Source organism: Alligator sinensis, unplaced genomic scaffold (genome assembly GCF_000455745.1).
Source record: "Alligator sinensis unplaced genomic scaffold, ASM45574v1 scaffold152_1, whole genome shotgun sequence".
Lineage (NCBI taxonomy): Eukaryota > Metazoa > Chordata > Crocodylia > Alligatoridae > Alligator > Alligator sinensis.
The window spans coordinates 291011-318518 of NW_005843071.1; the positions used below are offsets into that span (position 1 = coordinate 291011).

Consider the following 27508-nt stretch of genomic DNA (forward strand, 5'->3'; position numbering starts at 1 on the left):
AAACTACTACAAGACCATTTCAGGCTGGACATAAGGAAGAACTTCTTTACTGTCCGAGCCCCCAAGGTCTGGAACAGCCTGCCACCGGAGGTGGTTCAAGCGCCTTCATTGAACACCTTCAAGAGCAAACTGGATGCTTATCTTGCTGGGATCCTATGACCCCAGCTGACTTCCTGCCCTTTGGGCAGGGGGCTGGACTCGATGATCTTCCGAGGTCCCTTCCAGCCCTAATATCTATGAAATCTATGAAATCAGATATTAATTTAAAATGAGCGTTATAGCAAAATAGCGCTAAGTGAAACACAAATATTAGTTTGTGTACCTAGGAAACATATGTATCAAATCTACTGTAAAAACACCCAAAACATAATGTGCTTGTAAATCTACAAGTTTGAATTGATATATTGACCAAGAAATGTCTACTTTCTTTTAAAAACAAGCAAACAAAAAAAATACAATGGGAAAGTTGATTAAAAAAAATTAGTGATTTAAGTCAAGCTTTTGGCTTGGTGGTTTAAAGCATGATTTAAATCAGTGACTTAAATCAATCCACCCTGTCTAGGAGGGGGAAAACAGTTTTAATTAATGATCTTCCTGGACTCCAAAATGGTCTGATGAAATGGGTCACTTGAACTATAGTAATTTTACCTAATGCTTTACAATTTTATAGGATGTAAGTGACAATTGACCACTGGTTGAAATAGGATCAAATGACCCTTAGTATAAAGACAGAGGAACCTCAGTGGAAAGTAACTGAGGATATTTACAGCAACAAAATTAAAGAAACAATTGATCTCTTTGGGTGCCTATCTGTGTGTTCCAACACATTCTAATTAGTATGTACTAGCATTGCCACAGCGTCACACATTGCCACAGCGTCACACATTGCCACAGCGTCCCTGCAGTTTTAAAAACGGCTGCTGGGGTGCTTTAACTAAAGCTCATTGAATGAGCTTTAGTTAAAGCATCTGAAAGCCATTTTTAAACATGCAGGGGCTTAACAGACATTATGCTGTGGCATTTTAGAGTAGCTCTCTGAGAACTGCTTTAATTAACGCCCCCACCCTGTGAGCATACGTAGAGACAGCCTTTCTAACTAACTCGTGTCAATTTTAAACAGTAAGATCATTAGGCTTGAAACTGATCTTCCTTAAATTGAGGTAAAACTGCTATCACCCCATTAAGCCTAATACAGTCATCCCATATTTACACCAGTGTAACAGGACAATCAGATGCTGGCTTCAACAGATGTATTCCCAATTTACATTGAACTAAATTTGAAATTACTCTACCTGTATCAAAGGCCTCTGGCACACGTTCATTTAAAAACCATCCACATGTATATGACAGGAGGTGTGATTTTGGGATCACGGATCAGATCTCAATCATGCTGGCTTTTTTTTCCTAGTGCAATGGGAGTCGCCCCCTGGACTGTTAAGCTGAAAGCTGGGTGCCCGCAGCCCTGTGTGGCCCAGTGGAGTCCTGTATGAGAGTTGCTGCTATTCATTTTTGTTGAACTGTGGCAATAGTTCAAGAATTTTGCTCATTAACTTTTGCTTTAGCAATTTAATTTAAATTTAAATGGAGAATTTAATAAAAGAGAAGTTTACATTTGCTCTGCAGGCTTTATTAACTATTAGCTAATTTATTAACACTCAATGCCAAGGAAGAATAGAAAGATGAGTTTTACCATCCCAAAAGTGAACAGGATCATCCTCCTTGGAGACTTCAATATGAGAGTTGGCCAGGACTTAAACATATGGAGGGCCACCACTGGGAAGGAAGGAGTGGACAAGGCTAATTCCAATGGCATCCTTTTACTCAGTAAAAGTGCAGAGCATGACCTTATCATTACTAACACTATCTTGAGACAACATGACAGGTACAAAACAACACTGCAACACCCCCCTACAAAACTCGAAACAATGGCACCTCCTGACTATATCATCATAAGAGAGCATGATCTAAAAAGACTTCCATATCACACAGGTCATGAGAGAAGCTGACTGCTGGACTGATCATTGTTTAGTGAAATCAATCGTGTCCATCAGGGTTGCAATGAACATTGAAAATAACCCAAATCAATCCAAAGACAGTACATCAAATACCTTCAGACCCCTAGACACTGTAAAGCCCTCCAAACACATCTCAGTAAGAAACTCACCAGTCTTAAGACTGAAAATGATAACACTTGTGTTGAGGAATATTGGCAAGCTGTAAAAGAGACCATCCATGAGGCTTGCACAGAATCAACTGGCTCTGTCACACAACACCATCAGGACTGGTTTGACAAAAACAATGCCAAGATCAAAGCCCTTCTTGATCAGAAAAGAAAAGCTTTCAGTGAATGGCAAAAGCAAACTAAAGTCCAGTCAGAAGCCGGATGGCTTAAACCTGAAGGCTTTCGATGACTTAAAGCTGAAGGCCAGAGGAAGACTCAAGAAATCAAAAACAAGTGGTGGGAAGAGGTGGTGAAATAAATCCAACAATTTGTTGGTAGTCATGACATGCAGAACTTCTTCAGTGCAATCAAGGCTGCGTAAGAACCAAGTTCTTGTGGACTCACCCCGCTTAGATCTGAAGATGGCAGTATACTCTTCAAAGACAAGTCTATCAAAAACCACTAGAAGGAGCATTACCAAAAGCTCCTGAATTGAGAATCGACAGTGACTGATGAAAACGTTAGACCCTGACTCCATGCGGCGCCCAACGACTAGGGAGATGACAATCCAATTGCTCATGGATCCTGTTATTCATTAGCCAGAGCAAGCAGGGAGCAAACATCAGCACACACTGCTCACAACAGCTTTATTCAGAATGGAGACAGCTTCGGGCCAAGTCCCTCACAGACACACAGCCCATGAACCAGGGGACCTGCACTGAACATTAGTTTTTTTTCACATTTTATACACCTTGGTTCATGCTCATTAACATTTACTCTACCTTCGCCCTTCCTTTGGTTTCATCCATATCTCCTATCTCAAGCTCTGTCTCTGCTTACGGTTTACTTCATTAGCATGGAATTGCCTATGCATTTCATTCATTTACATGCCTTCCTGCTAAGTGCACATGCTCAAGACTTTGACTTCCGCTTCCTCTGGTCACTTGCTGGTTCTTTCTGGTTTCTTGCTAACTTCACCATGTCCAAGGATTTGCTTCTGCTTTATCTCCTGACGATAGCTGGTGGGCTGCATCTTGTTCTCCTTACACAATGAATCCTACACACTACCACTTTGTTAGAAAACTGCTTGCCTAAGCATTTGCAATGTTACTTCTGGTGGCTTATCAGCTGAGGTCTTCAAAGTTGGTGGGGAAGCTACGATGAACAAGCTCCACGCACTGTTTCTTAAAAAGTGGAACACTGAGGAAATCCTGCTGACGTAAGGAATGCCAATATCATCATTTTAAAAAAGGGACATAAGGCTTACTATGGAAACTATCCCATCACTGGGACAATCTGAACTTGAATTCTGCTGAACTGACTGCTCTCTCTTACTGAGGAAATCCTTCCTGTGTCTCAACGCAACTTCAGACCCTCGAGCAGCACCATGGACATGATTTTTGTGGCCCTGCAGACCCAGGAAAAATGCCAAGAACAGCACCAGGAACTGTATGTGGCCTTTATCGATTTGACCAAAGTCTTCAACTGTTAACCATGAGGTTCTATGGAAGATCTTATCAAAGTTTGGCTGCCCAGGGAAATTTACCATCGTCCTAAGACTCTTTCATGACCAGATGACTGGTCAGAGAAAGTCTGACTTTTCTTTGTGTCATAATCGAAGGGTATGATTTTGTGTGTGTTTCGGCACTGCAGAATTATTTCCCACCACGAGGAGCTTTCTTTGCACGGTGCAATTCTCAGTTGCAAAGAGAAAACCCCAGTGCAAAGGAGTTCCCGCCATTTGCATGCAAATTTGTTCCCCACTATTGGCTGTTTCTAAATTATTCCCACATGGCGGCTAGCGATTGGCTTGCTAGCTATATAAGAGGCTTGAGCGGTTTCCGCCCAAGTTGGAGAACTCCAAGGAGAACCCCGCAAGGGAGGACTCCACAACCATCTGGAGGAGGAGAAGGAGGACTTCACATCTTGTGAAGAACTCTAAGCGCTGCGGAGCCTAACAAACCCAGCGTGTGCCTTAAGAAGGATATAGGGGCCTGATCAACCTCTAACCTCTCCCCGTTGCCGCCTAATCCCTCGACGTACCCTTCCCTGCGCGCTTTCGTTCCACGGAGCCTAGCAAACTTCATGTGTGTGTATCCAGAGCTCTTTCCGAGTTATTTCAAGAGGCTCGAGTTTCTCTACGGGTCTTGTTCGTACGAGTTTTGTAACTGCAACTTAAGCAAAGTTTTCTCCTGCCTGCACCGTGACCATCTACGGTGTAAGTAAAATAATCATTAATCAACCACTACGCGTCCGTGCCTAATTCTAGTCCGCCGGCCTGCATTCCCCGACCCACGTGCCAGGGCTCCTGGCCACAGCCCGCCGCGCGCCCCCGAAAGCCTCGGACCGCTCCCGGCCCGCACACTTTGTAGACCCAAACCTGGGTCACTAAGACAGTAGCATAATAGTGGTGGGCAAGGTGGGCATAAACCCCAGGCACTGACTAATGAGGGATTCCAGAATGGAGGCAGGAGCTGGAGCCTGTGGCTGTATCAAACTGGGGCAGGAGTCCCCTTATGAATGTCACTCCCCCTCCACTATGGATAGGCTTGCAGAGTTCAATTTTCATTTTTTTATAATTTTGATGGATGATATTGATGTTTATTTTAAGCGTTGTTTCAGTTTCAGTATTGATTTAAGTTACATTAACACATAAACATCTTCCACCCCTGGGATGGCAAAAAAAGCCAACAAAAAGGCCAAGAAAATGCCAAAACTTGTACCCTTTCTAACTGGAGTCTCTCTCTCCACATACCAATCTCGCCAGTAAGCTGCTTTGCCTCTTTTTACAGCATTTCCTTGGTTCTCTGCAGCTGAATTCTCCCACTCGGGCTTCAGGAATTCTCCACCACTGCTTCACCGGCCTTCCTCCATGGCCGCTGCTTCCAGTCCAACTACAATACTCTTACTCTCTACCCTCCCTCTGGGCAGGGGTTCAAGTAGCTTCTTGTCTACCTCCAGTTCACTTCCTGGCACCTGTGAACAAGCAGCTAACTGCTTAATTGAGAAGTCATTAGGCTGCCACCTGCTTTCCTCTTTAAAGAGACCAACCCTCTACACTCCAGCCTGTGACACCCTTCTGTTCTTCTCCTCTCTTTTCTATGATTAATGATGGAAATATTTTTTCATTGGTCTGTGAGTGTGAGGTGGAAATCACCATTTATTGACATTCACCAATAAAAATCAAATCTTGCCAAGCCTAACTATGGGGGGGGGGACTGCAACTGCAGGGGGAAGGTGCCTGCCTAGCCAACAGCTACCAGGTTAACCCTCTCAGAGCTACCACTGAATTAAGGATTTTACAGTCCTATACATACAATTCTCTGGCACCTATGAAAGGGTTAGCACCACAGCTGCTGGGGAGTGAGACCAATGTGTGGAGTCCTTCCCCTGAATCCATGCAGCTGGAGCTCTGAACCCCCTGCCGGGTATGTGTGTCTACATATGCCTTGGCTACAGTCAGTAAGACTCTGCTTGCCCTCTCACCCCTGTTCTGAACTCAGCACAACTTCTCCCTCTGCCCCACTCTTCCAGGGGTGCCAAAATAGCTAGCTATGCCTCTTCTCTAAGAGGCAGGGTATAAAATATATTATTCTCCTCTGTCATGGCAAGTTTCACATATTTAATAGGGTATAATAGAGCATAAATATTTTAAAAATCAACTTCAATAAAAAATACTGCCAACAGGTACTATTACCAATGCACCTTCATTCAGTGTTGTTCTACCTCTTTGATCTTAACTTGCAAAATTAATCCATTACAAACTCTCCTCAGCAACAAAGCGTACAAAAGATGTAACAATACACAAACAATTAACAACAAAAACCATACAAAAGAGCAGAGCCTGGTGGCACAAGTCACGCTTTACAGAGCTTGCTTCTTTTTCTGCTCAAGCCATTAGTCAGTTTAAGAATGACATTTTCTGGAACAAGCATAAAACAGCTGCGTTTTTATGAAACTCTTGGCATAAAGACCTTCTGCTGTGGGTTTCATGTGAAGGCTAAAGGTATTTAATTCAATAACACTTATTTCATTTGAGCTTTAAAATGCACGCAAGTGATAAATGCTGCGTGAACAGTTCCTTCTTTAAAGATACAGCCGAGAGCATGTACTTAAAAATGTCAAAGTGAGCTGGTGTCTTGCAGCTTCATTTGCAGATGAACATAAAGGTTTATTGCGGACCTGAGCTTAATTCCAACTCTGCTAATAAGAGACAGCAGCTGCATATAGTTTCTTAATCATTTTCCCTTCAGCAAATATATTCAGACTACTGGAAGTTATACAGGCTCTAGTGGGAATCTACACCTCAAATTACCAATAAGAATTATGCCCCTGATGGAGCTCTCCCTCCTGCAGAGAAATCTATGCCAAAGGTATCAGGCACTGGGATATAATATCCCCTTGGCCACAGAGCCTGCAGATCCTGAGGGATCTGTTGAGACCAGAAATGTCCATCCGGAACTCTGCACAGCCTTTCAGATCTCCTGTCTTGGCTCCCTGGATACTTATGGGTGAAATTCTGGTGTCAAAGTCTATGAGATTTTTGTTATTGACTTTATGCTCTATCAGACCTCCACTTAGGGTGAGCAAAAGGAGACCCACAGGACTGAGCAGCGTGCACTCAGTGACTACTACTGATTTTTATATACAGTACCATACCAGCATCTTAAAATACTTTAAACTGTGAAATGCCTTGTGATACAATTACTTGAGAGATGCATTTGTGCACTGTAATATAAGATGAACTATGGCCTGGCTGATCCATAAAGCAGCCGACAGCTCACTCTTTCACCTTCAAGTGAAATGTATTTGCATCAAATGCCTTCAGTATATAATTAAGTATGTCTGTTTACTAAGGCAGAAAATTCTGTACCCAGTTAGATTGGGGGGAGACAGGGAAAATACATGAAAGAAAATCTGGGTAATGGAAAAAGATTCTTGAATGTTGAGTGTTATAATCAAGGCCCCTGACACACCTTAATTTAATGGTGTGATGGGATCTCATTCCCCATCACAGTAATTGCACTTCCTGACATGCCACACACACACGGCAAGATGAGCCCCAAGACAACACCAGGGTTTGTGATCAGATCCAGTAGTCTTGGGGCTCAGGGTGGGTTGGGGCTGAACTTGTCATGCCAACCCTGGGATCACACCAGAGCTGGGTCAAGACTTCCATGGAATCAGTTGATTCAACAATCAACTGATCGCCAGTCCCAGCCCCAGGATCGCACCTGGGTCTGGAACTGATTCAGGTTAGTCTGCCACTCATTCAATTTAAGTCACAATGGAAACCAACCACAAACATGTTACACATCTTTGGAATATTTTTGTGGCTTTTTTCTCATTTTGTTGCGTCTTAATTGTAATGTCTGCCAACGATATCTGTGCAACTGCTGCTTTCCCTAGGATTGGGTGGCTCTAACAGAGCTGAATACAACCCTTCATCATTTTTCCATTTAGTACAAGTATGTCCATGCAACTAAAACTTGTATATGTAAGTTTGTGTATGCAGTGGATTCTCACATGCAGTTGTAAATCGGAATGAGTTTGATGATCTCACTCTTGTCCAACTTTGGGGTTCATTACACTATTTAGCACAGCAAGGGCAGGTGTAGCACAAATTAGCCCCACACTTCTCTCTGCGTGTCACTCCAATCTCCTCCCCTTGCCTCATCTGCTGTCTCATTGATTTTGAAACAGAAATATTTGTGAAATAGAGTTGTTGTTGTAGCCATGATGGTTCAGGAAAGAGATGAGAAGTATTTTTGTGATACCTTTTACTGGACCATCTATAAAGCTGAGAGATGTTGGACAAATTACTAGGCATAAAGTGTTTGCTTGCCATCAGGTCAGAGAAGGAAGCAGACAGAGGCTAAGTTACATAAGGCTAGGAGTGCAGGTGGGGGTTAGTTATACTTAACAGGACGTGTGGTCTTTTCTGAATATAGGCTGTAATTGTTTGATGATCCTTCACAAAACCAGCAATCATCCCAGCCACACCAGGACAGCTGTAATCCATACTCAGGTAATCAGAATCCACTGCTTCTGCTCTAAGGAGAATATCTGCAACACCCACCTCACCAATCTGAAAACAGCTTTTACCCAGCAAAGACACTCCAACACAGAGTAAGATTGTAGTTGTGAATGTGCCACCCAACTAACCCTGCAATCTACTACAACACAAAAAGAAACCTCCCAGCTAGCCGCTCATTCCTAGTTGTCACATACTACCCTGCACTGTAATTTATAAAGATCATCAAAGAATTACAGCTTGTAAAAGATCAGACCTTGAGAGAAATAGTCCAAAACCTCCCCTGCTCCCCACCACCATTCCTTGGCCTTCAAACAAAACTCCCTAACCTCAGCCAACTCATCAGCAGAAGCAAACTCGCTGCTGATCAACAGACACAAAATGGGATACAACCCAATCTTCACAATAAATGCACAATCCATCAACATGTTTCCACTGCCACCACAATCAACATCCCTCAAAACAAGACCATCAGAATCGATAGTCCTACAAACAAAGCTGCTGCTGCTGAGTCTTCACTGCGATTGGCATCTCCCTGTTACAGTGTCAAGGTATCAGAAATCTGAACAAGAATGAAAGCAGCTAACCATGAACATAACTGCCTTTACTAGATGTGGTCCAAATCTACCATAGTGAACAAAAAGTTCCCTCCATTACTTCATTGGGCTTTGACGCAGGGTTTCGATGATTGTTAAGAGTTCACCACGCACTCCTTAAACATGGAGCCACTAGGGTCTGGCCTGCTTTGGCTGGGGGAGCAGAGCAAACATGACAAAATCAGATCAATCCAATCCAAATCTCACCCTGTGAGGTGAGTAGGGCAGAGGTCAGTTTTCACCAAGTCATCCTGCCCTGAGCCAGTTCTTCTAATTTTCTCAGGTTGTTAGCCTGTAAATTTGCTGCTTCAGACCTTAACCCACTGGAAACCTGTTGTGTTGACCTCTTTTCTTTTTCCCTTGGGCGGCAACAAACAAGACTTGTTTGCAAAGCCTGTTATCCAGCATTCTCAGAATATAGCTGTTAAATCTATCATTATTCCAATTGCCCACTTCATTCTGAATTCCAAGACAGGTAGCTGATAGCTGTTTATCTTCCCTGGGAACAAACTTGTTGGTCTTCAATGACTCTGAGCTGTGTTTAGGACTCTGCTATTAAAGATCTACAGGTGAGGCCTGATGATGTTACACTTCTATAGCAGGGGGAGCTTCCCCCAAAAAGAGCACTTAATTCACATGGTTATTTCAGTCATATTGACTTTCATATTGATCTAATTACTTAGCAGCCCATAATAGGCTATTATTTGGGGGAGGGTGGTTTGCTTCATGCAATTTAATCAGTGTGTTCAAGAGACAGATATCATTAGCACAGTCCAGATCTCCAACAACCCGAGCTACCAATACAATTCCACCTTTCCATGCTAGAGGTCTGTGGCATAGCAGTCAATGGCAGCTCCATACAAATGGGAAGGGACACACCCTTATCTAACTCAAAAAACAAAACAAAAAATAGGCTATTAATCCTTGGTAGAAGGTCACAGCACATTTCCATCCTTAGAAAAACTCTAGATCTGGATAATTTTACTGGGGAATCTATATACCTGCCCCTGGAACACTTTGTCTGCATGTTAAATGCTTTCTGAAACTCAGTGATATTTAAAATGAGTGGCAGCTGCCATTCATAGCTTTGATTGATGATATCGTGCAACGTGAGGACACGAACAATACAGGAATAGCTCATTGCTTTGAAATCTGCTGAAGGTGATACGTATTGTGTATTCTATTCAGAATAAACTGCATAAAAGAGGGGGGGACTGAGCCATGTGATCCCACACCAGTTGTTACAGTTGCTTAAATCCTCTTTCTTAAGTAATGTTATGATTATTCTTTTGTCTTGGTGTTGATTCCATCTCCTATATTCAGTTGACAAGTCGGAGCAGAATTTAAATTCTCCTCAATAGTAGCATATACTGTAGATCCGTTCAGATTCTGCAACCTGCCTCCAGTCCTCTGCCAAGACCCATGGACCACCTCCCCCCTGTCCTTTATCACACCAGCTTGCCTCCTAACAGCCTACCTCCCATTTATTACTGTCCTCGCCCCTAACTCCATGCATAGCCCTAGACCCTACCCTCCATCCATGAGTGTATTGACCAAGCATTGACCAAAGTAGGACTAATCCACTGAGAATGAAATGAGGCATTACCATATATTGCTTACATGGACATAGATTAGAAGGTGCTGGGAAAATTGGACTCACAAGGTAACAGATAAGGAGTGATTGGTAAGACCAAGCAGAACCCCAAAATAAGGATACAAGGCACAAAGATCAAGGTGAGCCATATTTTATCATTTGGTGAGAACCAAGATGTGCATGCTGTTAACATTTTTTTTTTTAATTGGTGTATAAAAGAGGATCTGGGAACCCTTGATGCATATAAAATAAATTTGGCTTAAAAGATGCTTCTACAAATCATGCCTGCAAGTATTCATCAAGTATTCTGACCTATACCATAGATCGTCTGGTTATGTGCATTAGTGTTTAGATGCTTTGTAGGCAATAAGACTTTTTGAGCGTTTGTCACATTGAACTGGGACTGTGGCATAGTAGCACAGAGATGGGTGATTGAGTGGGGCCTGATCTTCAAGCACTGCCTAAAGAGGGGGGAGAGGGTATCACGCCAAACTAGAGCAGAGGTGGAGAGCACCTCATTCTCCCATCCTATGCTCGTCATTCAGCTTCAGCCCCAGCATCAAGCAGCAGTGGTGCCAGACCACGGTAGCAACTGAAGGACATTGTGAAGAATGTAGGTTTGTCAAGTGGCCTGGCCTCTGCCATTCACTGCTGCTAGGGAGAAGATATCACCCCATATTTTTGCCACTGGAAGCAGAAAAATTTTGCCCATTCAATATGTGCAATTGTGACAACATAGAAAAAAAAAGTGGCAGCGGCAAACTTCAGCTGCTTATTGGTGCCTCCCAAAGAAAGTGCAGTCCTGGGCAGTTAGACCTCTGCTATGGTTGTGCTTTCTGTGACAAGGTCATCAGAGGCAACTGCTACTGGCAGCAGCAACAGCACAGGCAACATCCTGATAGTGCATGCACAGACCACCCAAACGGAGGGAGCCTGATATGACCAATGACACCCTGAAAAGCTGATGGCTACTCCAAAAACACCCTTCAACAGGTCACAGAGGCTTGCAAGCAGCTTGGTAGCACTCAGAAGGGGCTTAAACATGCCAAAGCACCAATTTTTTATTTCTTCACTTTAAATTTCAAGTAAATGAAGTGCTCTTTAAAGAAAAAAAATCTCTGAAGGCAGTGTCATGTTGAAACTAGAAAAAACACCCACATTTCTATTTCTAATTATTACTACTGCTTGTTCCTAGTTCTGTGTGGGAATGTAATATATTGCAATCAACAAAACCCCACAGCAGGATTACAATTGCCCCATAAATTATGGCTTACTACATGAAAAACTCCATTTCTCTGGAAATGTTCTATATTTAAAGTCACGCTAATGAAGGTCCCAGGTATTGTTGTTTTTAAATTTTGCAAACACACACAGAGCCCCACTGGCTTCTATTTTCTCATTAACTGGTAGAAATCTGCATAACAAAATATGGGTTTCCACAAGTTGAAATATCTGGCTTTCCCACATACTGTAGGATAATTGAATGTTGTTCTCAAGTTCCTTGTGAATAGAGCTAAGTTTATGCATAGGGACCTTAACTGAGGGTGGTATCTTTGTTTGGTCTCTGCAGGTGGGGAAGAGACAAGAAATCCCAGCTGAATTCTCCAATCTTTGCCTAACACATAAATAAAGGGTATGAATTATTGCATACAGACAATTCTGAACCTTCCCCCTGCCCTCCCAGTGCACAAGCTCCCCATAAGGAGGTTCCTCCCTTACTCAGATTGCATCTGCATGAGGTCCTGGCAACACAGGAGCTATGTTTGCTGGGGCTGGTGCATAGGGATTGGGGCAGTCACCTTGATTCTCACAGTTCCACTAGAGAAGTATGTGCTTTTGGGATTGGACTCAAGGGAAAAGGACTGGTCCCCATCACTATCACTAGATGAAGTGTGGATAGGAGTCTGAAATTAGGTTGTTAGTTTTTCCCTTCGTTGGATCTGATTTTATGGACTGGAAGATAAAGTGGATGACACCAAACTGGGGAGAGTAGTAGATACACTGGAGGTTAGGGCTAGGATTCAGTGATCTAGAGAAACTGGAAGACTGGACCAAAAGAAATGAGGTTCGGCAAGGACAACTGCAAAGTCCTGCACTTAGGACGGAAGAATCCCATGCACCATTACAGACTGGGGGCTGACTAGCTGGACAGCAGCTCTGCAGAAAAGGACCTGGGGTTACAGTAGACAATAAGCTGGATATGAGTCAACAGTGTGCCCTTGTTGCCAAGAAGGCTAACAGCATACTGGCTTCTGTTGGTAGGAGCATTGCCAGCAGGGAAGTAATTATTCCCCTCAATTCTGCACTGGATAATGAGAGCCTAAACTACCTGAATTACAAGTTCTAGGATGAATGGCAGCATTTCTGAATCAAAATACCTTTCCTCCCAAAATATATATATGTTCTTTTGTTTTGTTTTGAAAGGCATAGATTTCCTTGAAGACAAATGGAACCCCACCCACTTTCCCACTAGTTCCACTCAAAAGCAATAGAACATGACAAATAAAGTTTGGGCATTCTGCATGGATGTATACACTTGAATCCCCTTTAAAGGAGTTGTCTTCCAAAATACTTTTCCAGTATTTGTTGTTGTTGAAATTTATGTTGTGTGATTGAGATTAGATAAACATGTAATGTAATTGTCTTGTAAATAGCTTTAAAGAACCAGGGATACAAAGCTAAGATTTTAATGATGATGCATTTTAAACAATTCATTATTCAATACTTGATTTTATAACCATGGTCTTGGTCTCTTACACTGTATTAATGCTTCGATTTCACTGCCTTAAAATTGAACAAATAAATAGCATTTTTTCTTTTATGTAAAAATAACCAGCATTTTCTCTTTTACATAAACCATGCACATAGTTGTGGGGTGAACTGATATCTATTTAAAGAGGATCTGATTCCACAGGATGTGTCTAGCTCTGGGGTGCCCAATCCCCAGCCCACAAAGCTAAGTCATCTGGCATGCTGGGCTCCTCATGGATCCAAAAATTTGGCAGCAGGAGAGTGGTGGCAGCATGAATTCCACTTCCCTGCTGCTAAATTTCTGGATGTGTGCAGAGTGCACAGGGCATGGCCCTGCACACTAGACCAGGTATGTGGGGCTGGGGTGACATAGGGCCAAGCTGGGGTGTCACAAGGCATGATCTCAGTGTGCAAGTTGCCAGCCACAGAGAGGTCTTGGGTCACTCATCTGGCTTGTGGGGCTGAAAGGTTGAAGGGTTTAGCTAGAAGAGGTTTTTGCAATAGTTGGTGGCATAAATTGAGGACAATTAGCTGTCTCTTTTGGAAGATGTTGGACCAGATTGAGATGCCAGAGAAACAGCTGTTTAATAATCCATAGAAAGAATCTGAGCATAATTACTCTCTGGTCTTTCTTTAATCCTGGTGCTGATGATGCCCAGGATGACTCAGTGATATCATGCTGCTTTTACTGGGGAGGAACAGGCAGACACTGATGGGCAAAACTCAGAAAATGTTCTTTCTGAAGGACTATTCATGGTGAAGATAATTATGCTCATCAGGGGGCCAAGATACATTTCCAACACTTCATACGAGAGACTGGTCACCAGATATGTAGCAGGATAAATTAACTTGACTGCTGAGGTTTCCTGCATATAAGATGTTATGGAAGACACTGTGTTAGAGTATGCTGAACTCTTTAGGGATTGTTTATATGGATAAAAAACAGTGCATTTGCTTAAAGGCTATGTCATGGCATTAGTGCACTATGCATTAAAGATTTATACTGCGCTGTGGTAAAGATCAGTATGTCTACATTTCTCCCTCTTGCCCAAAATAGTATTCAGGGAACTGTGAAATTAATTTCAAATAAAAAAATTAAAATATTGAAGGGGAGTAAAATGCAGCTAATCAAATGCAAAGCAAACAGCCACAGTCAAGAAAGTATTTATCTTACACATGACCTTTTCTTGGTAGCAAAATATTAATTAGGAAAACATACTTTAATTTGTTTTGTTTAATATTTTAACTGCCAGGTACCCTGTAAAAAAAACCTGAATCCAAAAGGATTGTTAACTTTACCTTTAAAAAGTCACCAACACTATCCTTTTAGCATCTCATTAAAATGCAATTATTATAATTTAAAGAGTAATAATCACTCATTGCTTTAAACTAACCGAAGTGTGCTAGTCTGTAGTTTGCTACTAACGTGATCTCAAAAAACGGATAATTCTACCTGAATTCCTTCTCACCAGCACAAATGCAAAATGAACACAGAGTTATTGTTATGTTTTATAATTTATGCAGGTAAGATGGCTTGGGGAAACAAAGTCTCCCCTCGCCCCCCAGACATGCAGGTTCTGCTAAAAGTCAGGCCATGGTATAAAGGAAAGGAAAAGAGTAACAACAAAATGCATTATGAACTGGCTTAAAATGACATAACAAATGAACTGGATCAAATAGATAATATTTTGTATTCACAGCTGAAAAATTTGACAACTCCATGTTTTCCTCTAAAAAAAATTGTTCTGCTGCAAAAAATGCATGCTATTGTCACAAACATGATGCTTTTTTTGGCAGGCATGTCACAAATTAAGCTCTGTGCTCTTTCTGAATGTCACTGTGAACCCCTACTCTGCCTGATCCACTGCTCTGCCTTCTGCTTCCTGCCCCCCTCCTCTATCTGTGCGTCATACAGAGGCTGCCCATGCCACGCCTGTCACAAGTTGGCCACCGTTGAGTTAGTGTGTCTTAAGTAAATGGATTCTGTACAGGAACCTACACAGTGATTGTGTGACGGGTGTGAGTGTATGGGAAACTCAGATCCGTGGAACTTATAATTATGGTCTTCTACACAACATAAGGAAAGCAATAGATGTTTTCTGCTAGACAGAATCCCCTAAATGAAACGTTTCATTCAGGCTGATTTCTTTTTAGGATACCACATGAGGATTCTTCTAAAAAATGAAGAGCTCACAGAGATCAGTGGTGTCTTTTTGTGGTGTCTTGCTGCTTTTTGTATTTTTGAAAAAAAGTGGCCTTACATTTTTGAAAGTATCTGTAGATCCCATTAACTCTCTTCATTCAGCTTCAACGAAAGCTGAAAGTTTTTGGCACTTAAAAAACCCCCCAAAACAGGCCATTTTAATTTAAAGCTCCTAACTGTAGGCATCCAAATATTTGCCCTTTGATTCACTCTTAATCAGGGGCAGATCCAGGGGGTTCAGTGGTGCAATCCTAGTCCTCACTTCAACGGTATAATGCACACACAGTGAGCTCTCTACCATAGAGCTCTGGTCTCAACTGCCCGTCTGCCCCGTGAGTCGCACGCCCCACCCTCCATGCCAGTGAGCTTTTTAAAAAATCCTGGATCCACTCCTGCTCATTTAACAAGGAAGAAAACAAGTGTAAAACAGAACGCCTTTATAGATAAGGCACCAAACTCCATGCAGCCTCTTAAATTAACAATGCCTACCGCTGTCTATTTCTTGATCTTTGCAGTCTTCTCCTTCAAGGTGCTGAAAGTTCTCCATTCTCACTGAAGTCAAGAACAATCTGGGATGCCCAGAACCTTGCAGAATTGGACCCTGGAGAGTGAGATTTTTGAAAGGCACAAATGGCAATTTGGTACCCAGACCCAGTCAGCTTTCAGTGGGCATTGGCTAATTGATTAATCAAGTCTGCTGGAGTGTGGTAATTACTGCACTCCAGCATCACATGCTGAAAAATGGCAGTGGGGTCATTTTTCTTTGAACTAAAGCTTGCTCAACTAAAGCTGTCAGAGCCATTCTAAATAAAGCACCCCCCCCTAGCCCCAGAGCACATCTATAAAAGCCCCCTAGGTGCCTATCTGCCCTTTGTGCCTTTGAGACTCTGCTACCTAATTTTTAGCAGCAGTAGCTGTTCTAAGATAAAGCTACATGCAAATCACTTTCTCTACAGATACCTGCTACTACAAATAAATATAACCAGAGAGAAACCAGGGCCCCAAGTCTTCAGCTGAAAAATGAACATCTGGGTTCAAACTCTGTTACAATACCTCATGAGATTGGTGTTGCAGGTGCTTAATGCCCCATTCTCTTGTATGGAACAGGCTCCCTGGCTGAACTACATTTCCTCGCAGCGTATCACATTCTCTTTTCCTGAGCTACTGAGTTCTGCAGGGGTGTCCCTGGCTACGATGTGCATCATGGAAGACAAGCCCTGGCTGTGAAGCCAGAGGAGAGGAGGATACAACAGATACAAAATACTGTGGTGGCCTTTCTGAATTGATTTTTTGGCTGTAGGTGTTTGGATTTTTTGAAAGAAGACACTTTACAAAGACAGCAGATTTCTTGAGAAAAAGATCATTTTTAACAAAAACCCAATTTTCCATCAAAAGTGGTTTTGACAGTTACTTTAAACTAGCACTGTAAATAAGCTGCATTTTTCTTTTGATTATTATTAATTCAGTACTCAGTCAGCAAGCGCTGTAATGTTAGGACTGGTACAATGTGTTCATAAACAAAAGAGCTGAATTCCTTTTTTAGGTGTATAATTTAATCCTAATTAATATGGAGTTGAGACCAGTACCTCAAGAATTAATGTAGGTTTTCTTAGAGTGTTAGAGCTTGCTGTTTTGCCTGTCAGGCATCTTGCAGAAACTCTTTTTCTTCCACTCAGTTTTTTCCTCAGATACCAAAATAATAATAATAATAAAAATTCAGCTCAGATAAAGCTGGGTTTGAACATTTTTGTGGTGGAATCAGGGTGAGTCTTATCACTATTTTCTTATGTACACTTTAGCTCCTTTCTTTATGCTATACAAAAGGCTTGTGTCAGTCCTTGGCAGCAGACCCAACTAGAAAATCAACTCCCACCCTAAAAACAACCACAGTGGCACCTTCTTGACAAGAAACACCTGTGCTAGGCCGTCAGGACGTTGCAATATATGTGATTTTTTTTTTTAAGTTTAAAAATTAGACTTTCAGTGACCTGGTGTGTTAATACTATATTTACTCAAATATTACATAACCCTGGACAGAAAACTATCCCCCCCAAATTAGATTCTATAAATAGAACATTTATAAATGAGTTATCAATTTCCAGGTATAGAATCTAATTATTGGAAGTCTGCCTTGAATTTGTCCCCCGCAGACTGCTACATCAGGGAAAATGAATCTGGGGGGTCAGATGGCTCCTTGTACCCCCACCCCAACTTCTTCCCTCATAGCCCCTCACCCCCCTTACTCTCAACCCTGCTCTCCCTGAGCACCTGAAAGTGAGGGGCCAATTTGAAAACAACTGACTTTGAAATGAACATGCCTGTGATAATTTACATGCAGGCAAATTACTATGGGTATCCACAGACTTAGTTCATCCAGAATTGATGTATTTTACCCTTTTTTTACATGGCTGCAAGTTTGAGCACAGTAGGCATGTCTAAATGAGATGTTTACTATGCAGCTGACTAAGTAGCTGTGCAGTAAACATTTTGGCATCTACATGTGCACCTCTATTAGGCTGGAGTAAACTAATTTACCCAGCAGCAGAGCATGTGTAGGTGCTGCCTGATTAGCTGATGCATGAAGGTGCTTCAGCGAGGGGGCTGTCTGCTGGCTAGCCCCACAGTGAAGCTCTCTTGTGCCCTACCCAGCCCCTTCATAGCACACCAAGCTGAAGGGAGCATCCCTGGGGTTGGCAGGAAAACTCCCAGAGCCCCCTGCCAGCCAGGGCTGCTCCTCGTAGGCTCTATATGCTATGCCTGAAAAAACTGCAGTTTATTGCTCCAGAATTAATTGCTCCTGGGTGCCCATTCATACAGCATGCCCGGGGCAATAAGCTCCACAGTTTATTCAGATGCCACAATTACACGTGTAGATGTGCCTAGGTACTCCACAAACACACTTTTAAGCAGCACTCTTTACACAGTAGTACAAATTATGCATGATGTTAATCCAAAGCCAAAAGGTTCATGATTTATAATATAGTTCACTGGGCTGGGACCCATCAGAGTCAACGTGATTTATAATATAGTTCACTGGGCTGGGACCCATCAGAGTGAACAGTATTTCAAGCCATGATAACCCCACAGCTCAGTATTGCTCAGTATATGTGTGTACTCCAGATACCCACCATGAAGGATCCATGGCCTAATTATCTACCACTCATGACTGGAACTGGGTGTTCTTGTCACAAGTCCTGGGGCTCTCAAAAAAATTACATGTAGACGATACACAGGGCAACCTAGTCAAACTCTACTTTGTGGAAGGTGGGACCACACTAATCATATATGCCAAGTGGAGAGAGGGGCCAACAGAGAGATTCTGGGTGAACTGTTTGGGGCCCCTTTTGGTGATGTTTGCCAGGCATTTATGGTGGCTGAAGAAACAGGAATGACTGGAAATGGGAAAGAAGGGCACAACTCAGTTGTGGGAGTGAAGAAGTTACAAGGCAGTGGCTTACCATGACTTGAAAAAGAGTCAGCGCTAAGGGGGACTGCACTTAGTGGCCACTGCCATATCTCCTATCAAGATGGGCTGTACTAACCTATCTTTCTGGTAGGTTCCTATCAGTATCTCAGCCTTTTCAATATCTTCCCCAATGACCTGGAGGATAGCATAGAGGGCATCCTCATCAATTTTGCAAATGACAAGATGGGGATAGTAGTAGATATGCTGGAGGGTAGGATTAGGATTCAGAGAGACCGAGAGAAATTGGAGGACTGGACCAAAAGAAATCTCATGAGTTTAAATAAGCACTTAGGCTGGGACAATCCCAAGTACCAGTACAGGCTAGGCACTGACTGACTAGGCAGCAGCAGCTCTGCAGAAAAGGACCTGTGGGTTACAGTAAACAATAAACTGAATATGAGCCAACAGTGTGTCCTTGTTGCCAAGAAGTCTAACGGCATCCTGGGCTGCATTGGTAGGAGTGCTGTCAAGAAATCAAGAAAAGTGATTATTCCTCTCTATTCAGTACTGGTGAGACCACATCTGGAGTACTGTGTCCAGTTTTGGGCCCCTCCACTACAGAAAGGATGTGGACAGATTGGACAAAGTCCAGCGGAGGGCAATGGAAATGATTAGGGGGCTGGAACACATAACTTGAGGAGAGGCTGAGGTAACTGGGCTTATTTAGTCTAGAGAAGAGAAGACCGAGTTGGGATTGAATAGCAGCCTTCAGCTACCTGAAGGGTGGTTCCAAAGAAGATGGAGATAAGACTATTCTCAGTGGTGGCAAGGAGCAACAGTCTCAAGTTGCAGCAAGGGAAGTTTAGGTTAGATATTAGGAACAACTCTCTCACTAGAAGGCTAGTAAAACACGCCATCCTAGGAGTTTTTAAAGAACTGGCTAGACAAAGCCTTGGTTGGGATGATATAGATGGGGATGGTCCTGCTTTGAGCAGGGGTTGGACTAAATGACCTCCTGAAATCCATTCCAACGCTAATTTTCTATGATTCTATGATTTTGGCCACAAAAAAGGGCCCCCAAAAGGTCCCAATTATCCTTTTTGGCACTAGGGTAGGGTGTTGGACCTTGCTCGTTCCCTCCTGGGGGAACAACTACCACTTTTTTTAAGGCCATACATACACAATAAAAAGTTCTCATCAGTATGTTTCCCATTTTGGGTCATACGTTTTATAGACAATCTCAGTGGTGGCTGCATTTAATCAGCTCCATGATTGGTTTCTATTACTAAGCATACAGTGCTTTTGGCAGGTGTTTAACAGAAGAAAATGTATTTCATGTGGTTTCCTTTTAAGACGAGGGGCTGGCTGGAAGGGGGGCGTGGACTTCGTCTTCTATTTGTATAAATATGATACATCCATTTATATGAGAGTTTTAAAATTGCTGGCACTTCTATGTTACCTTTTATCCAGGGATCTCAAGGCACTTTATACACACAACTTGAGCTTCACAACACGCTTTTCAGTGAGGTAAGTTCAAGTGATATGCCTTTTACACACCGGCAAGCAGAGACTAAAATTAGTTAATATTTACCCAACCTTACACTGTAAGCCAGTATCAAAGCCCTGAGCAGAATCAGGACTCATTAATTCAAGTCCCTTCTTTCATACACAAGGCAACACTGCTGCTCCTATAGCTGACTATTTTCTTAATGTTGTTGAACTGGTGCATACGACACCAAGTTATGGGGAAGTGTGGTCACGCTTGAAGACAGGCTACAGTTACAGGTGTACCTAGACAGGCTAGCAAGTTGGGCAGATTGGAATCTGACCAAGTTCAACATCGAGAAATGTAAAGTGCTGCACCTCAGGATGAGCAACCCCCAACACACCTACAGGCTTGGCGGCACCAAACTGACCAGCACCACAGATGAAAGAGACCTGAGGGTAATAATGGATCACAATATGAATATGAGCCAGCAGTGCAATGCTGTAGCCAGTAGGGCAAATAATACTCTGGCATGCATCAATCACTACATCCCCAGCAAAGCCAAGGAGGTGATTCTTCTGCTCTGCTCAGTACTGGTGAAACCGGAGCTGGAGTACTGCGTCCAGTTCTGGGCACCACACTGTAACAAGGACGTGGACAAGCTTGAGAGAGTCCAGAGAAGAGCCACCAGTATGATCAGAGTCTTAAAAAGTAAGCCATACAAGGCAAGGCTGAGGCACTGGGGACTCTTCAGCCTGAGGAAAAGAAGGCTGAAAAGGGACCTGGTAGTAGCTTACTGCTACACTAGGGGAGTACATCAAGGGCTCAGTGAGCAACAGTTCACCAGGGCACCCAAGGGGAAAACCAGAAGTAATGGCCACAAACTCCTGAAAGATCAATTCAGGCTCAACATTAGGAAAAACTTCTTCACAGTCAGGGTGTCCAGACTGTGGAATAAATCCAGAGTGGAATAAGCTCCCTCCAGAGGTGGTGCAATCACCTACCCTGGAAATCTTCAAGAGGAGACTGGACAGTCACCTTGCTGGGGTCACCTGTCCCTCAGTTATCTTTCCTGCTTGGTGCAGGGGGCTGGACCTGATGATCTTCTGAAGTCTCTTCCAGCCTTATAGTCTATTAATTCCTTTACTGAAGTAAATTATGAAAACTGATGGAAATTCCCACATGAAGTTGTGTATTAAGCATTTTTGAGCACCAGAGGCCTTTTTAATTCATGCATAAGTATATTTCTTGTAGTTGCAGTTTTTCTACAAAGAAAAGAAAATTAGAAGTAGAGACACATGTACAGGACCAAGAGATCATACTATTCTTCTTTGTATCTGGGGTCTGTGAGATAAGGGCAGGACTTGGTTTCGTAGTACAGGTTATGCAGTAGCTGCTATAGGTTTCTTTCAAACCATCTTGGTGCTTTAAGGAGTTTGTCATGCTAGCTCCTGTACTTTGCTCCTATGTGGCCAGTTTTTCAGCAGGTAGCACTGCTCAAGGGTTCCAAAAAGATAAAACATATTATGTGCTGCATAACATGGAAAAAAGGAATATAAACAAGTTTTGTACTCACGCAGAAGTGGTCTGTACATCATGCCAGCTTTTGCTGAAGTTCTGTTTCAGCTCATTCATCAAGCTGACACCAAGCTTTTGCTTGATTTCCACCAGGTGCTTCTCTTTGGCTGCTAACACTTGTCGTAAGGTTGAAATTTCATCCTCTAGCTGAATGGAATGAAGAAAAATGTTAACCTATGTGGTCATAGAAAAAAAAAAAAAAGAAATACCATATGCCAAGCTTTAAAAGTCGTACTGAGGCTAGCATGAATCTGCACTTGACAGGTATAGAGCAGAAAAAAAGAATTTAAGTAACTTTGCTGATTCTAAGATGCCCAAAACATACTTTACATTATAACTGTACTCAAAATACAAGTCTCTGCAAACATGCTATTCCATCATCTCACTATAAATACAGCTCGCTAGAAGAAGAGTTACTGGCTCCTTGAAGGGCTAACATGTAGAGGAAAGGAAGGGCATACTAAAGAATGCTTCCCTAGTCCAGCTGGTCTGAAACGACTACTGGCTAAACGGGTTCACTGCACCCTAAGCATAAAAGTTGTATCAGCCCTTAAAAGTACCAAAAGTGCAGAGATGCCTTAAACTCACTGTACTTCCCAACACTCTTCCACAGCCAGCAAGGAAATGGATGAATTTAGGGACCATCTATTTTTTAAAAGCCTTTTAGGCTGGATGACTAGATTCAATCTTATTTGTAGGGAGATATTTTTTTATACAGAAAAGTGCAATCGGGCCCTTTAACCTGTCACCTAATCCTTGCTAATTAAAGAGGAAAAAGAAATTAAAAACCAGGAACCAATCTTGATCTGGCCAATTTGTGCATGAATACATTCTAAAGAATATGTTCAGTCAAAAGGGGTTCTTTGATGCCACTGTTCATTCTTTGGCAAACATATCTTTTCAAACAACATTTTTCAGACTTCATTTTATACAAAAATAATGCTGTTAGCTAGCATATGAATAGGACATCTGGCTAAGAAGAGGACAGCTGAAAACAGCTGGCCATTTATTCAATATTCTCATGCTGTGAGTAACACTCTAATCTGCCTGAGCTTAACATCACTAGCAGAAAAGGCTCATAAACTGAAAAGGCAAGCGGCATCCTGTAATACTGAAGCTGGTGAGGATAAGGGATATACATGTAATAAATGTTCTTGTGCGCTTGTATACTTGACAGGGGTTTAGTCCTCAGGGTTTTATTCTATGCTGCCTAAATAATACATTGTGTTACTCCACAAAATTGACCAAAGACTCATTGGCCCTTTGCAAGTCATATGGTTTAATTCTCAGCCTATTGGCTTCTCATTGGCCTTTAAATTATACAAGTATGTCAGGAATAAACATGAAATTGTAGGCACCTACAGAGCTGGATTGAGGTCAATACTAAAATTCCTCTAGATTGTGATAGTGTCGTCATTTCATTTGTGGAATTCAAGATCACCAAGATCCAGAACTGCTTGCCATTTTAGCGATCATAAAACAACTAACAAGTGGTCCTCTTTTCGACATTACAGAAGCAGCAAAGTTAAGATTCGGAATCATTAGAAAACACCCAGAATCTGTGAAGGGCTAACTGGGCAAATGCTTGTATGAAAAAAAGAAAGAAAAGAAATTAAACAGGTCTGATTTAAAGCAGGTATTAATTTAGTGAAATTGTTCTATTTGCTCAAAAACAAAGTGTCCAATGTGTCAGTTTGCCTCATTAACACTATGATACTGTTCAAGATTAAAACAAAACAACTAGGTTACTTCTATTCCTTACAGATACTTAAACACTTTTTAATGCTCCCTATGGGGACCAGCACTAGACAGCTCATTACATACCTGGATGTGACTATTCAAAGTCTTTTGATTAAAATTACTTTCCATCTGTTCAGTTAGATAACTAAATCTTCAAATCCTCATATAAAGCACTGACTCTTTGCATAATGCTATGGATGTGGACATTATACACTATTAAAGGAAAGAAAAGCATTTTGTTTAAAAAAAAGAAATTTGTGTTTTAAAAAAGGACACCATCAACTTAAAATGTCATTGTTTAAAAGAAAAAAGTTTAAGATAGTACAAAACATTCCTCAGGTGTCCAAACAACACTGACTTGGGACTTTTAAGTATTGAACATAAAGGCTTAAGGACTTAGACAGATTTTTAAAACAGCACTTAAGCAGGTTAGGCTTCTACCTTCCATGGGAGCAAGGCATCAAACCTGCTCAGGGTTGTTTGAAAAATCTCACTATTAGACTGCTTTTGAAAATAAACATGGATTACACTAATGAATTGGTGAGACCCTCCTGAAAATGTTATCTGTTGCCTGAAATAAAGCACATAGGGAAAGCCTTTGTCAGCTGAGAACCACACAGTCTTCCTGCCACTTGCTGTGGGTTTTAGAAACACTCCCCCTGACACTTTTGTCTCCTACTGATGAGTGAAAGAACCATGCAAATGATAAGGGAAGGTGGCTACTCCCCAGAATTGTGCTTCTCACAAATATTCTGTTAGACCTGAAACAAGCTGTTAGAAATAATCTGTTTCCGTTTTGAAACTGAGTACCTGAAGAAAAAAAATGGCATCTGGCATCATCTGTCTGAAAATTCTAGGCTTACTGCCATTGCAGAGAAAACAGTGAAAAACCCAGACCAGTCTGACTTATGCATCCTCTGAAACAAGAGAAAACTTACTTCTGTCCTGTAGTTTAACCTATAATTATCTTTTAGGTTTCTTGTACTAATTAAAGAGCATACATTTTCAAAGAGTAATATAAATTTTAAGTTGATGGTGTAGTTTTAAAAATGATCCTACAGCATATACTTCTCCTCTCTCTCATGTACCATGTACTTTTTGCATAGCACATTGCGACTGGGACTGTATCTATCTGAGTACTTATATGGGAGAAAGGAGCCTTGCTACTGATGTCTCCACCTGACCTTAGGAAATATAATAATACCTGTTTATTAGCAACAAAACACAACATATAGTTCTATTAATTATATTTGGAAATATACATTAGCTCCTTCACATGCATGGTGCTTAAGTGAGAGCTGGAGGGGGAAATGGTCATGGGATGAATACACTTCAGCAAAATATGGGGCAGGAGGTATAACGATCAACCTTCACAGAAGGCAATTTAATGAAGCAAGCTACTAGAATCCTTTCTGGAGGCAAGCAATGGAAACAATAGGTACCTCAAAGTCATGCAGGGGCACAATGCCACCATGCACTACAAAGGTACATGTGAGGCTGCTTGGGAATTTGAACTAAGTAGGTGGAGGGGCTGTGCTGGTTATTGTGTTTAACAGTGGGCTGCCCATGTGTATAAAGCAAATATATGATTGTAGTACAGGGTCCCGTACTAGGCTTAAATTTTACTGGCACAGGTGACAGCAGAAAAAAGAGTTAGTGCCACAAGCTTTAGCACTACCACAATACAAACCTTCCAGGCACCCTGGGTACATACTGTGGTTGCTACTCTCTGCCACTGTCATTACCAATGCTAGCTAAACGAAAGAAAGCATAAGAATACCATACTGTGCAAGAATCGCACCTTTTTTTGCTGTGTAGACCAGTGGTGGCTGACCTTTTCAGTTTATGGACTGGATGAGCGGTGCCAAGTCTGTACGTGGCCAGATCCAATCTGTGGACCCATGGGGGAATGGTCCAGCTGCATTAGGCACTTGTCAGGCTATTCCTATGCAGCTAAATCAGACTGGCTCCACACTGTTACAACAGGCCCCACACAGCTATATTGGGCCCTGTCTCGGCTGTTTCCAGCAGCTAAATCAGGCTTCAGCTTGATTCAGCCATGCAGGAATGGGACCAATCCTTCTACACAGGGCAGCCCGGCTGGGACCGATCCCACCTCAGGGAGCCCGGAAATTTGACAGCAGGGAGTGGGCTGGGGGTTGAGTACCCCTGGTGAGAAAGATGTAGGGAACGCATAACAGGAGGCAATGAAGAAAATCATGTAAAAGGACCAGAGACACCCACAGAAGAACACAGAGCATGGCCCAGAGAAAAAGCTAAGAGTGCTTTTGGGTTAAATGATGACTGGAAAGATTTGGAGCATGAGCAAGGAAACGGTCTTCTGCTGTTAAATTTCTCCTGTGGGTGCTGACAAATGTGCAGCTCCCTGCTCTAACTCACAGTGCTTCAGAGCCAATCCAGTGGAGAAGTTACCTGCTTGCAGCCTCCCCCCACCCCAGTTCTGCTCCCCCTCCCAGCTGCAGGGCTGTCAGCAGGGAGAGAGAAGGGGGAGGGAGCTGCAGCTGGGGGGAATGGGATTTGGGAGGGGACTGCAAGGCAGAGGGGCTCCAATTCACCAATCCCCACACCACCTCCAGTTCAGGCTGGGCAAACCCCAGCATACAGCTCCTGCCTCCTCCCTTGCTCCCTGTAGACAGCCCTGGGGGCAGAGCTAGGCTGCAGCAGCCCAGCTCTAATCCTAGTCCCTACTGGTCAAGTTCCCTGAGGTGCTCCACGCCGGAGCACCTTCATCTGATCTCTCATCAATGAAGGTTAATTTGTTGCATGATAGGCCACTTTTAAAGTGCTCTGCAGCTTTGCACTTCTGTCACAGCCCAGCTGTAGAGCACTTTCAAGGGGCCAGTCATGCAACAAATGTCACTTCTGTTGGCGCCTTGTGTTCAAGGAATTGGGATTGCAGTCCCTGTACCTGGTATATACTCTGTAAATACACTAGACTGTAGCAAGGAAATAATTCGCTAATCATTAGTAGAAATAAGACAAAGGAATTATTCCTTAAATTCTACATGGGACCTAAAAAGAGTTAAAAATTCCAACAGGTTACATAACATTGCTGAATAGTATAATAGGAAGTATGTTGAAAGATATACGTAAGTAAAGTCATGCTACCAGCTGCTTTAGTGTTTCATGTACAATGGTTGCAGGCAGTGTTCTTTCCAAGATGCGTGGTGTGCGCAGCCGCACAGGCACGCCTGGCAGCACAGCATGAGTGCGCCTGTGCAACTGCGTACGCCTCGCAGCTTAGAGGGAACGTTGGTTGCAGGCATGTAAATACTAGGGTTAGGTACAGAAGTTACACATACACCGATTTAAGTGATCAGAAACCAGTTTAAACCTGAAAAAGAACAGAAGTTCATTGCATACAAACTAGCTTAAAAATGGCCAAACCTGGTTGGATAAACCTGGATGGATGTAGTATCAGACTTAACTGATTTAGGTTAAACTGGTTTATGGAACATTTGTCCCAACATCTTCTCAACTCAAGTTAACTCACAGTCCCCCAGAGTCCCAGGATGCTTTGAACCCCTGCACTGTACTGTCTGCTCTAGTGAACCAGGGCCAGCCCTGCCCTTAGTTGTCATAGAGCTGAGGCAGTTAAGCCTTTGCTCCCTAGCCTGTTTCCTGCCTATACCGGTCAGCTTGGCAAGATGGGGAGCAGGGGAATGGACCACCAGGCTCCCCTAGCCCAGGTCTGTACAGTGCAAGAGGAGGAAAAGCCCCAGCAGTGGGGTTCTTCACTGCACATCCCCCCTACCTGCCCCCCGCCCCATAGCTGGGCAAGCCGGGATTGGGATTGCCCCAGCTCTGCCCGTCCCCAGCCGCCAGATTCTAAAAGGTGGAGAGCAGCGGGGAAATGCACTCCCCTGGTCTGGCACTGCCCTCCGCCTCAGCTGGGGTCTGCTCAGTGAGGGGAGGAAAGCCCCAACCCCAGGGGCTTC

The 27508-nt window shown here is 42.8% G+C and overlaps 1 protein-coding gene across 3 annotated transcripts in view; it reads right to left on the reverse strand.

Moving 5' to 3' along the window:
- TPD52L1 (tumor protein D52 like 1) overlaps positions 1–27508 on the reverse strand; it is a 71911-nt gene that overhangs the window by 35075 nt on the left and 9328 nt on the right. For 2 of the 3 annotated variants that reach the window (XM_025193579.1, XM_025193578.1), the window contains exon 2: positions 21808–21956. In XM_025193579.1, the coding sequence (XP_025049364.1) occupies positions 21808–21956 (149 nt within the window). Of the gene's footprint in view, positions 1–21807; positions 21957–23633; positions 23763–27508 lie in introns of all 3 variants that reach the window. The other variant, XM_025193580.1, reaches the window with a different exon arrangement.